The 12,876-nt window shown below is 37.0% G+C and overlaps 2 protein-coding genes across 2 annotated transcripts; both read right to left on the reverse strand.

Annotated features, from left to right (window-relative positions):
• Positions 1-852: 852 nt before the first annotated feature.
• On the reverse strand, positions 853-5,933 carry LOC148836996 (extracellular calcium-sensing receptor-like). Its single transcript, XM_088914228.1, has 7 exons — positions 5,793-5,933; positions 4,682-4,863; positions 4,138-4,429; positions 3,210-4,037; positions 2,595-2,822; positions 2,181-2,304; positions 853-1,733 (listed from the first exon to the last, which is right to left on the reverse strand). Exons 1-7 carry the CDS (start codon positions 5,931-5,933, stop codon positions 853-855), a joined length of 2,676 nt encoding a protein of 891 aa, XP_088770354.1.
• A 1,232-nt stretch (positions 5,934-7,165) lies between these two features.
• Positions 7,166-11,587, reverse strand: LOC148836997 (extracellular calcium-sensing receptor-like). The gene is made up of 6 exons (XM_088913792.1): positions 11,373-11,587; positions 10,884-11,175; positions 9,347-10,162; positions 8,886-9,113; positions 8,472-8,595; positions 7,166-8,073 (listed from the first exon to the last, which is right to left on the reverse strand). Exons 1-6 carry the CDS (start codon positions 11,585-11,587, stop codon positions 7,166-7,168), a joined length of 2,583 nt encoding a protein of 860 aa, XP_088769918.1.
• Between the last annotated feature and the right edge of the window lie 1,289 nt (positions 11,588-12,876).

The following is a 12,876-nucleotide window of genomic DNA, read 5'->3' on the forward strand; positions in this document are numbered from 1 at the left end:
AACAAATTTCTTAATGTACGCCGGTCCTTTTTTAAGTAGTAAATAGCATCATTCTAAAATTAAATTCATCTGAGCTATTAATGTGAAGAGTACCACATGTTTCTTAAAGCTGAAACTGCTTAATATTTAGTACAGTAAATACAATTAATTATCACTATTCTAGACTTTTGAAAGACTTTCAGACCTATCCCACATTAGATGCTTGGAAATCAGCTCAAAATGCAGATTTTGAGATAAGTAGAATGAAGAAATGAGTAAATTCCTCAACCTTAGTTGACCTTAAAGTAGAAAAGGATACAAATTTATATCAACTGTTGTCAAATATTTCCATTAAGAATAACTTTCTGTTTAAATTCTACATACAAGTGTGTGGAAGAATATAAATATACTTCTGATTGTGTGCGTAATACATGGTCACAACCATTTGGAAACATTTAATTCTTTATTTGATTGACAAAAAAGAGGTTGTAGTACTTTAAAAAATACATCACGAAGGGAGTAACTGTCACCAGATTTCTGAACTTCTCACCACTGAGCTTTGGACTCTTCTTACCCTGTGTGTCATCTCATCTTGAGGGTATATGGTGTGCAACAAAAATACAATATGATTTCTGTATGAATTGCAAGCATTTTGTAAATGAATATATTGTGCAATTACAGTACTAAACATAAAAAACATACAAAAATATTGGAAATGACGAGAGCTCTGGCTCTAAGAAGGAACACAACCAGTTCAACTTTAAATAATTTCCCTTTATAATTTTGTAACACTGCAGGGGAATTGAAAGGAAGGCTTTTCAAAACATCAGAAAATTAACATGTCAAGACGGCAAGGAGAAACTTTAGTCTGATCTATTTCCTTGGTGCTGCTCTGCCCATAAGGGCTTTCTTGGTATTTTTCTCTGGATGAAGCAGAATGATGTAACATTTTGGTGCAAATATCGCAATGAGGAGACCAAAGCTTGAAGCCAAGATGGCAAAAATCTCCACAGCGTCCGAGTATTTCCCAGGAGAGCTGACATAAGCTGGTATGAAAGCGATCCAAACTGCACAGAAGATGAGCATGCTGAAAGTGATGAACTTGGCTTCATTGAAGTTATCAGGCAGGTTCCTTGCAAGGAAAGCCAGCAGAAAGCAGACACTGGCTAGCAAGCCTATATACCCCAGCAGGAGACTAAATCCAGTTATTGATTCAACATGACACTGAAAAATGATTTTTGAGTTTTGATACTGTGTGTTTTTAAAAGGCACAGGGGATGCTGTACTCAGCCATATGATACAGATCAGAGCCTGGATGACAGTAAAGACAAAAACAGTGCCTCTCTGCTGTGCAGCACCAAACCACTTCATGACATTATTGTCTGGCAGTGTGGCTCTGAAGGCCATGATGACAACAATGGTTTTCACAAGAATGCAAGATATGCACAAAACAAAACTGATTCCAAACACAACATGTCTCAGCATACAGGTGAGGTGTAGTGGCTGACCAATAAACAGCAATGAGCAGAGGAAGCAGAGTATTAGAGAAAGCAGCAGCAGGAAGCTCAGTTCAGAATTGTTGGCTCTTACAACTGGGGTGTTCCTGTAGTAAATAAACACAGCTAAAACTCCAGCTGAAATATATGCTCCACATATTGAGATTGTTGTTAAGGAGATTCCCAAAGTCTCTTCATATGAAAGGAACTCGATTTCCTTCAGCACACACTGGTCTCTGCTTGGATTTGACCAGAAATCTGACAGGCATTTGAAACACTCAACAGAATCTGGGAAAAAAATGTTAATGAGACAAGAATTCAGAAAAAAAAGCAATGCACATCACTTTGATCTTTTCTTATCAATTTTGATACTATGTGAAAGAGTTAAATGCTGCACTTAAAGCGTGGTAAAGTGGGTTTTCTTCATCATGTGCTTCAGGGTCTTTAAAAAGTGCTCATCAATCTGTCTGGTTCCTGATCTCTCCTTCTGCACAAGGCACACAGTCGAAACAGCAGAGGGAGAGAATGTAAAGGAATGAATAACGCTCACTCAAACTTAGAAGGTAAAGATACATTTAATAAATTTATACAGAAAATTATATAGTTTTGAGGAGCAATAAACATTCCTTTACTCTGATTCTGATTGCAAGTCAGAGAAAAGAAAGATGTTCTTCCTTCTCTCTAATCTGTCTATAATCTGCCCACCTGTTTGGTTGCTGATCTCTCCCTCTGCACACGGCACACAGTCGAAACAGCAGAGGGGCTCCCCTTTCCTGGTTGCCTTCCTGGTGCCAGGCTGACAGCTTTCACTGCACACAGACCTGGGGGGCTGGGGAAGGAAGGGTTATGTGTTCAGGTCAAAGTAAGAACATGAAGCAAAGATTACAGGTTCTTAACATAAGTACAATGACAAACATGTAACATTTTACTGTAAGTTGTTCTGCATTTGAGAGTAATATGCAGTCTTCCATGTTTTAATGAAATAATATGAAGCTTTCACTGTACACAATCTTGATAGGCTAATTAAAGACTAAATAATATATTGTAGGAAAATAACATGATTCGTTCAAACTAGACATTTTTAGAAATAAAATGTATGTCATGTACCGTACAACTTACTCTCTTGGATTCAACGTTCCAGAAGATTTTGTCTTCATTGAGTGTGAGCTGTTGTCCAGCAGGAGCTGATTCATCATACAGACCGATTGTTACTGTTTTTAAAGACCCGTCATCGGTCCTCTGCCAGTTCATCACATCATAGATTGCAAGAGCATCTCCGTTCTCATCGAAGGACACCCTGTCTCCATAGTGAGTCGTGAAGTTCACTCTCTCCAGGTAGTGTAGCATCTTAAAAGAAGAAAATAATTCTTCTCAATGTACACGTGAAAACAGAAGTACCACTTTCAAATTTAATTTACAAAAATAGGAAGAGAACTTTACGATATGCACACTAAAAACATTTGATGATAACAGATGCAAGTTACCAAATGTTTTATGTTATCTTGAAGGGAATGATGTTGAAGATGAGCACATTATTAAATGAGGGAAAGCAACAGCATTGCAGATGTTTTAATGAGGGAAAATAAGGTGAATGTCCTTTAGAGGAAAAAGTTTAAGAGAAAGGAGAAAGTTTTAATAACTTTAAAACCCTATCGTTGATGGTAAAAAACTAATATCTGAAAAATCACAGTATATACAATAAGGAAAGACTGCATGATGCTTATTCAGTCTCACCTGCCAGGGCTGCACAGTTGTGATGTCTGCACAGGAGTTATTCTGAAAGGGCCCTTTTCCAGGCTCACAGGACATCAGATTGTGCAGGGCGTGTGCCAAGGCGTACACTGCTTTATACACGTTGTAGGAAGCCCGCAGTTCTGACACATCACTGTAAGCAGTTTTGCTTTTTTCAATGTTTTCTGATCCTGTGCAGATTTTACTGCTTTGCACCTCCATGTAACTGTCATTTGATTTTACTTGAAATTTGCAATCAAATGTTTTTTCCCAGAATTCATTGATTAAAATATTATTGGAGTCATCAACAGGATTAAGTTTTAGGAGAAATTGTTTAAGCCCTGGAATTTCTCCCTTGCGAATCGCAATTCCTATTGTTCCTCCAAATGAGAGGAAGTTTCCCTCTCTGAGCAATAAAGTTGAGGTAGTCCAGGCTTCACTTGCAATCCACTGCCTGTCAGTGATGTTCTGGAGAACAATCTCTTCAGCAACAGGAATAAAATATGCTTCTGATGAAAAGACAACAATAACTCTTGCTGTTGATTGGATTACAGTGTTGATGATCTGATGTATTCTCATTCTCGGATTGACACTGGGGAGAGTTTCTGAGAAAGCTATACAGCCAAACTTGTTTACCTCCTCAATAAAGCTCTTTACAGCACTCTGACCGTAGTCATCACTGCTTGCTATGACACCAACCCAGGTCCATCCATAGTGCCTGAGGATTTGAACCATGGCTTTGACTTGAAAGGCATCACTTGGAATTGTCCTGAAGAATGAAGGGAACTCTTTTCTGTTGCTCAGGCAAGAACAAGTAGCATAATAGCTGACCTGTGAAGGATAATAAAAGATCAGATCATTAACAATTAAATGTTTGACAAAAAACACTTATAAGGATTAATCGTTTTCCTGTAGATTAAATTGTCCGTACCACAGGCATACGGAAGAGGCCCAGCATTCTTGATATGGCAATAGAATGTGTAGAACCAGGGTCCCCAACAATGGCTAAGACAGGGGGGGTCCCTGTACAGCTGTAGTCAGTGACAGAATCATCCTCTCCGCTGATCAGAGCTGTTGCTGCTCTCAGAGCCACTGCCAGGTTCACACAGTTGTCATACAGCCTGTATCCCAGTGTGATGTTAGGGAGGAGAGCAGGGTCTCTGTTTATTTCCTCAATAGCAAAAGCCATGGTCTGTGCCCACTGAAATGATGCAAAATCAAAGCTGACAGAAGACATAGGTATCAGTGAATTTAAATTTTAGACCACCTTGAATTAAAGAAAATATAGCAACAATGATGTTTATTAAATATTATCTATTATTACATTTGAACTGCAGCTTGTTCTGATATTATACTGTACATAGAAAAGGTTACATTTCCAATTGTCTCAAGCCATTTCTTTCAAATGTGACAAACAGTATAAATTCCAAATTTGATTTTTATGCTATGCCTTATACTGTACAGTGTCAACGTACCTCTCACATCTCAGCTGTTTTGGCTTAGAGCTGAAAGACAAGTCAGGATATATTGCTTTAAAATGTATTTCAAATATTCCACCAAATGCAATGTCTCCATTTTTGTATAGCCCGTTCAAGTCAAATGTTTCTTGATGTTTGCAAACTGGCTTTTCAATTCCACATAGCGGAAGAGCCAAAGTCTGCAATGAAACAGTGAACAGAATTAATTTCATTGCTACAGATCGAGCAGCAGAATGACTCCTTGAGAAAGGTATTGCAGCTTTATAGACAGTGAAACTCTTTGGAGACCGCCTTGTAAAGAAACATTTAAAATAGATGCATCTCAGAGAAGTCCCATACAGTAGCTTAACTACTGTAAATATTCTAATGCAATAAAAATGTCTAGACAAGACATTCCAAAAAATTGCTGTTGGAATTTTTGTGTAATCTGGAACTTGTTGGTACTTAATGCATTTATAGCCAATACAAATGCAGTGTAATCTCAAGGTTATTATATGAACATGACACAGGAAAACCCTATTGCTTGAGGCATTTAACTATCACAAGGAATATTTATATGAATTAACAATCTGAAGAGGGGGCTCCAAATATTAATCATCATGTGTCTTTTTCAAGAATATTTGAGTTATTATGGTAATTGATGCAACACCCTCAATACTTTTGATAAAATATTGCATTTTTTTCAGTGAAATGAACTGTAGAACATTTTAGCTCAGGTTGGGCTGTCAGTTTCATTTTTTGATTTTACTCTTTTATATTTAAATAGTATTCTGATCTATTGTATACATCCTTTTTAGTAATAAAATAAATTGATTGGGAAATCTTTATTGCCTCTTTATTGGGGTAGAATGTTTTACAGAAGCCCATTGTAACTGCCGGAATAAACTTTAAATGAAAAAAATGTTTTCCAAAATTGCATTGACTCTAAAGTTATTTGCATCCTCATATTTTCATGTTAACGTTTACCACAGTATGCAATGGAATAAAAAGTCCCATTTATTTTATGCATTTTATGTTAAAGAAATATTGTACATGTGTATGCCCTTTTAACCATAGCAAAACTACCCTCAACTGAAATTGGACTGAGACTTAAGTACAGTATATCCACCTCCAGCTTCCCTGGTGTCTGACTAGAGATGTCAAACTGAATTGAGAGCTGCTGTGTGGAAGCAGTGAGGTGTTTTGGGAGACAATGCGGGTTAGTGGATGTCGGCTCTGGATTCCTGGGTACAAATTCCAGGTGGGTCATATTGCTCTTTACTATCAAGCAAAATACTTAATACATAAAATCACCTAAAGTTACCTCAGCTGTATAAACTAGCACCAAATTGTGGATTTGGGAAGTCGATAACTGTAAACTCTTTACATTGCTTCTGATAAAAATATCACAATAACGAACGTGTCACAATAATAAGCCTGTTCTGAGCTCAAGAGAGCACAGTTCCCAGGAGCTTCAGCTATTCAGGCCCAGCTGTTAGTTTCATGTAACAGGTGAGAAACAACAAGGAAAAAATTGTGTTGCTGCTCACTGACGCTTTTATGCAGCTTTGTAGAGGGCAGTGTTTGTTGGCTTTTTTAAAATATGGTTCAGGCAAATTATGTATTAGAGAGAGAATGTATCTCTGATGGAATTAACCTTATTTTTTGCTTCTCAGATTATCCTGTACTTGATGGAATTGTCAAGTTTAACAATGTAACTCCCTCATGCAGGGTGGAAGTCTGTCGCTCAGTGATTTTACTCCTGGGCTTTCAAAACTTGATTAACAATCACCAGGTGTCCTGTTTTTAACCAACAGAATACGACAGCAGGGCTGTAATAAATTGAAGATTTCATTCTCTATTTTGCAGGGCATTCACTAATTGCCAGCATGCACAACACAAGTGCAATATAACAGTTAAATCTCTCTGCACAACTGTTCAGAATAAAAACAGTGATATTATTGTGATTTAGTGCCATTGTGAGTAAGCAGCTAAGAAGTAAAAATCATTTTTGCAAGTACTGCACTACAGCCTTATGCCTTTTAAAAATGAAATATTATTTATATTTCACAAATATAAATAGTTAGGACTACTTTAAGATGTAAAGTAAACTTTTTCTTGGTTTATACTTTGGAAACCAACTTAGGAAACTAATTTTGTCTGAGATTCAAAATATATTTTGCCTAATGTTAACATTTCAACGTTAAATACAATCCATTGAATTTGTAAAAGGCAGTGAATCAGTGTAACTCTTCTGTTGGTTTGTAGTTTTCTTCTTTTATTAAAGTGAAATTGAAAAAAAAACATTCACCCATGAATAGCAAGTTCTCAACTCCAAATTTAACCTTAAATAAAAGTACAAATTATTTAATTTTTAAGTCCAAAAACAACAGAGTGAAGAAAGTATATATCAATTTTCTAAACAAAACACATTACTTGGAAATATATTGATGCAGAGGAAATTTTGTAGAGAAAGTAACAGAAATTAAAATGATGTATTTATTACTTCAGGCCTGCTCTGCTCATAAGAGCTTTCTTGGTGTTTTTCTCTGGATGAATCAGAATGATGTAACATTTTGGTGCAAATATCGCAATGAGGAGACCAAAGCTTGAAGCCAAGATGGCAAAAATCTCCACAGCGTCCGAGTATTTCCCAGGAGAGCTGACATAAGCTGGTACGAAAGCGATCCAAACTGCACAGAAGATGAGCATGCTGAAAGTGATGAACTTGGCTTCATTGAAGTTATCAGGCAGGTTCCTTGCAAGGAAAGCCAGCAGAAAGCAGACACTGGCTAGCAAGCCTATGTACCCCAGCAGGAAACTAAATCCAGTAATTGATCCAACATGACACTGAAAAATGATTTTTGAGTTTTGATACTGTGTGTTTTTAAAAGGCACAGGGGATGCTGTACTCAGCCATATGATACAGATCAGAGCCTGGATGACAGTAAAGACAAAAACAGTGCCTCTTTGTTGTGCAGCACCAAACCACTTCATGACATTATTGTCTGGCAGTGTGGCTCTGAAGGCCATGATGACAACAATGGTTTTCACAAGAATGCAAGATATGCACAAGACAAAACTGATTCCAAAGACAACATGTCTCAGCATACAGGTGAGGTGTAGTGGCTGACCAATAAACAGCAATGAGCAGAGGAAGCAGAGTATTAGAGAAAGCAGCAGCAGGAAGCTCAGTTCAGAATTGTTGGCTCTTACTATTGGGGTGTTTCTATAGTAAATGAACACAGCTAAAACTGCAGTTGAAATACACCCTCCAAAAACTGAGACTGATGTCAAAGAGATTCCTAAAGGTTCCTCATATGATAAAAACTCAATTTCCTTGAGCACACACTGGTCTCTGCTTGGGTTAGGCCAAAAATCGGGTGGGCATTTGAAACACTCAATGGTATCTAAAAAAGAAAGAGACACATAATTCTTCCAATATAGAGATCTGATTGCATATAAAAACAATCCAGATAAAGAGGATTACATCTGAACTTTACCTCTCTGACATTTGAAACATTCAATGGTACAGTATCTAAAAAAGAACCAGACATATAATCCTTCCAATATCGGATCTTATAGGAAACAATACAAATTAATCAATATTTTTACATTTAAATCTGCTTTTTACAATCCACAAATAGTTAGCATAACAAAGTAAAACACTGAATGATGCACACTCAAGATTAGAAAGTACAAATTCATTCAATGAAATGATACACAAAATAATACAGTTTTGAGGAGCAATAAACCTTTCCTTTATTCTTACTTTTGCAAGTTAGAGAAAGTAAGATTATTTGCCCACCTGTGTGGTTGCTGATCTCTCCCTCTGCACAAGGCACACAGTCGAAACAGCAGAGGGGCTCCCCTTTCCTGGTTGCCTTCCTGGTGCCAGGCTGACAGCTTTCACTGCACACAGACCTGGGGGGCTGGGGAAGCATGAAACACAAGAACATATGGTTTAGGATTAAAACAAGATTTTCTCAAGTTACTGTTCAATAAATAACATATTTCGACAACAAGAGCAGCATATTCAGAAGAATATGTGCAAATTAAATAAAAAAGTGTTTTTAGTTTGTGTTCATATAGAAAACAGTGTTTTCTGTTCTGTTTTGTATTATGTTATTGTGCAATTTTACATTGTCTAGACATATTCCTTCCTTACATTTACTCTTGTAAACAGGAGACACAATGAGAATATAAAGTTCACATTATTTACTTTGTTAGAATCAAAGTTCCAGAAGATTCTGTCTTCATTCAGAGTGAGCTCTTGTCCAGCAGGAGCTGATTCATCAAACAGACCGATTGTTACTGTTTTCACAGACCCGTCATCGGCCCTCTGCCAGTTCATCACATCATAGATTGCAAGAGCATCTCCGTTCTCATCGAAGGACACCCTGTCTCCATAGTGAGTCGTGAAGTTCACTCTCGCCAGGTAGTGCAGTAGCTTAGAAAAACAAACAGGAAAATATGAAGCGATCAAATAAAAGAGTCAAATAAGAAATAATGAATAAGTACTCAAAAGTCAGTAAGTTATTGACTGAACAAAATAGGTTATCACTGTAAGAAAATGGAAATGTTAATATTTAAAGCATCTTTAAAAATTATTTACAATTTAGAATACATGAAAAAACAATGAGAGTATTGGACAATTTCCTAGACTATTTGACAACCTCTCACCTGCCAGGGCTGCACAGTTGTGATGTCTGCACAGGAGTTATTCTGAAAGGGCCCTTTTCCAGGCTCACAGGACATCAGATTGTGCAGGGAGTGTGCCAAGGCGTACACTGCTTTATACACGTTGTAGGAAGCCCGCAGTTCTGACACATCACTGTAAGCAGTTTTGGTTTTTTTAATATCTTCTGTTCCTGAACATATTTTATTACTTTCAAGATCAATTGATTTTGCTTGAAATTTGCAGTCAAATATGTTTTCCCAAAACTGTCTGAGCAAATTATTATTGGAATCAGACATAGGTTGAATCTGTAGGAGAAATGTTTCCAACCCTGGAATTTCTCCCCTGCGAATTGCAATTCCTATTGTCCCACCGAAGGACTGGAAATTTTCCTTACTCTGTATTACCGTTGAGGTAGTCCAGGCTTCACTTGCAATCCACTGCCTGTCAGTGATGTTCTGGAGAACAATCTCTTCAACAACAGGAATAAAATGTGCTCCAGGGGAGAATACAACTATAACCCTCGCTGTGGATCGTCTAATAGTTTTCACAATTTCAAGTATTCTGGCTTTTGAACTCACACTTGGGAGGGTTTCTGAGAAGGAAATACAGCCAAAGTGAGCTATCTGCTCAGTAAAGCTCTTGACAGCACTCTGACCGTAGTCATCACTGCTTGCTATGACACCAACCCAGGTCCATCCATAGTGCCTGATAATTTGAACCATGGCTTTGACTTGAAAGGCATCACTTGGAATTGTTCTGAAGAATGAGGGAAACTTTTTTCTGTTGCTCAGGCAAGCACAAGTAGCATAATAGCTGATCTGGAAAATATAGAAATACATATAAATAGGATGTGAGAACAAGAATACCTACAGTAAATATACCTGTATTAGAGAAGAGCTAAGATTTAACACCCTTTATTTTTTTCAAGTTGATAGTCTGTATAATTGTGTGTTTTTCTGTCCCTTATATTAGTACTTTACAAATACAGTGCAGATTTAAGAAGTGAAATAATTGTGTTTTGAAAAAAAATATATTGATTTATTATCCTGATATACTTTACTATACCTTATAATGTATTCCATTAATCTGTATGTATTTGTGAAGATTACTTTTTAATAAAACAATATCAATATTATGGTAAACCATTCAGTCTCTTATAAATTAAACGATCTGGTAATGAACTGAAGATGTAATTGAAACGTATTCTCGACATAAATCATTTGCATTGATTTTTCTTGTTGTACTATTATTTAAATTGATTGGACCCTGTCTGAGCAGTGCCACAGTCCAGCAGGTTTTACAAGTCACCATTAATTCAGCAATTTCTAAAGAATTGATCAAGTTTAATGGTAATAATGGGAACAGAAATTATTATCTAGAGCTCCTTCTTCCTGCTTGCTTCATAAATCAATAAATTACAACTGTTCCCAATCTTTAGAAGTGCATGGTTTGGATGATTTAAAACATATTGCATTGTGGCTCTCCAGGCTGGGCAAGACAGTGCTAGAGTTCGACTTTTTATCACGTATCTTGGTTTACCATTGGGACCCTAAAGAGGCCCAGTATTCTTGATACGGCAATAGAGTTTGTTGAGCCAGGATCTCCAACAATGGCTAAGACAGGGGGGGTCCCCGTACAGCTGTAGTCAGTAAAGGAGTCGTCCTCTCCGCTGATCAGAGCTGTTGCTGCTCTCAGAGCTACTGCCAGGTTCACACAGTTGTCATACAGCCTGTATCCCAGTGTGATGTTAGGGAGAAGAGCAGGGTCTCTGTTTATTTCCTCAATAGCAAAAGCCATGCTCTGTGCCTTCTGAAATGCTGATAAAGAGAATCTGCAAGAAGATTAAAAATATGAAAAATTCCTTTAATGCAAAAGATTACTATATTTAATGATAATTAAATATATGTGTGATCATATAATAGGCATTGTAGTGAGGAATAGTTTTGTACAACATATTCTAAACTACTGCTTGCTTCTTACATATTGGTTCTGATAGAAGATTAAATGCTGAACAGGAAAGGAGCTTACCTCCCACATCTCAGCTGGTCTGGTTTCGAAGTGAAAGGTAGTTCAGGATATGTTACTGATAAATGTACTTCAAATACTCCTCCAAAAAGTATATCCCCAGGTTTATACAAACTATTCAACTCAAATTTGTTTTGAAGCTTACAAAGGGGCACTTTTAAAGTGAAGACCAGATGGACTAGATCCAGTAAAAAAAAGATATACCAAATAAATTTCATTGCTGCTGAGTACAAAGTTCCACTTTCTGGGAAGATTGAAAATCCCTGCTATATAAACCATTCCGGGCTCCTTGGAGAGTGCTCTGTTACACCGTAGTTTAAACAAGATGCTAAGTGTCATCTACTTCATAAAGCATATTTGGAAAACTTGGTCTAGACAACATCTGAAAAAAACACAGTCTAACATTTCTCTTGGTTACATCATTTTACTTTGAACAAACACTTTTCTATATCAATAACAAAATAATATTGTAGTGCCTTTAAATACATTATCAATAAAATGGTGCTTGGGACCAGATTGTGAAATACAAATATGCCTTTTCATATTTGAAGCCATGCTACTACACTATTATACACTAGGTTTCATGGACATCCTACACAAGTATTTCTACATCATAGTCTACAGAACAACTGAAAAATGTTGGAGAAGACACCAGAGTTTATCGCATCACTTTGTGCATGAAAAAACATTTGTGACAGTGGTACCAAGCTGCACTGTTGAATTTCTTTTCAATAATGACTAACGCATTTTATTCCAGCATTGTAGAGTTACAATACCTCAATTAAATAATTTTAACAGAACAATGTAACTGTCATTATCTCCTTCTGTTCTTTGATATGCTCTGTAAACAAGCTTAAGAATGTACAGTATGTTTTTAAAACATGCTTTGGATGTTTTGTTTCAGAATTCTTTTGGAACTCTCACGTTTGAGTAAACACATGCAGAATAAAATGTATCTCATTTAGCACAATATTGCAGAAATTAAGTGGTTTTGATATGCATGTTGTGATATGTATACTGTACATTTATAGTAGCTACCCTTGGAGGTTATTCAGAGCAGTCAGACTGAAAGAGGAGCTGCTGTGCTGAAACACTGAGGTGCTATGGAGTTCTGGGTTCAAGAGAGAACAGACCTCAGGGGCTTCACTATACAGGCCCAGCTGTGAGGTACAGGGAAAGGGATGTGTCTGTCTCTGTACACACACAAAGACAGAGGTACAGTACAGTACCTTGTTTTAACTGAGGTGTCAATAGGTGAGAACTCCTCTTAAAGCACTGATCTTGTTTCACGATTCATAAAAGCGGATCATTTTTTACTACATTTACAATTTCAGAACAAACCATTTCCTATGTTAAATGTTCCTATGGGAAAAATGAGCGGCAAGATGCCCCTCTTTTAAAGATGACAGACTTTTAGATCCCCAGTCTTCATTTGGAATGGCAGGGTGACCAAGTCATCCCTCACTGTGTCTGCTTTAACCTAGTCATGCTGCATCACTTTTTAATT

The sequence above is a fragment of the Atractosteus spatula genome, chromosome 4 (genome assembly GCF_055471065.1).
Source record: "Atractosteus spatula isolate fAtrSpa1 chromosome 4, fAtrSpa1.hap1, whole genome shotgun sequence".
NCBI lineage: Eukaryota > Metazoa > Chordata > Actinopteri > Semionotiformes > Lepisosteidae > Atractosteus > Atractosteus spatula.

What these genes read in the sequence shown, in the direction of transcription:
- LOC148836996 (XM_088914228.1), bottom strand. Translation starts at nt 5,933, where the DNA reads ATGACCCACCTGGAATTTGTACCCAGGAATCCAGAGCCGACATCCACT. An exon ending in AGACACCAGGGAAGCTGGAG is followed by an intron (nt 4,864 to 5,792) that starts GTGGATATACTG and finishes GTTTCATTGCAG; the next exon opens with ACTTTGGCTCTTCCGCTATG. An exon ending in GCCTCTTCCGTATGCCTGTG is followed by an intron (nt 4,038 to 4,137) that starts GTACGGACAATT and finishes TATCCTTCACAG; the next exon opens with GTCAGCTATTATGCTACTTG.
- LOC148836997 (XM_088913792.1), bottom strand. Translation starts at nt 11,587, where the DNA reads ATGAAATTTATTTGGTATATCTTTTTTTTACTGGATCTAGTCCATCTG. An exon ending in GCCTCTTTAGGGTCCCAATG is followed by an intron (nt 10,163 to 10,883) that starts GTAAACCAAGAT and finishes TATATTTTCCAG; the next exon opens with ATCAGCTATTATGCTACTTG. An exon ending in GGAACTTTGATTCTAACAAA is followed by an intron (nt 8,596 to 8,885) that starts GTAAATAATGTG and finishes ATGCTTCCCCAG; the next exon opens with CCCCCCAGGTCTGTGTGCAG.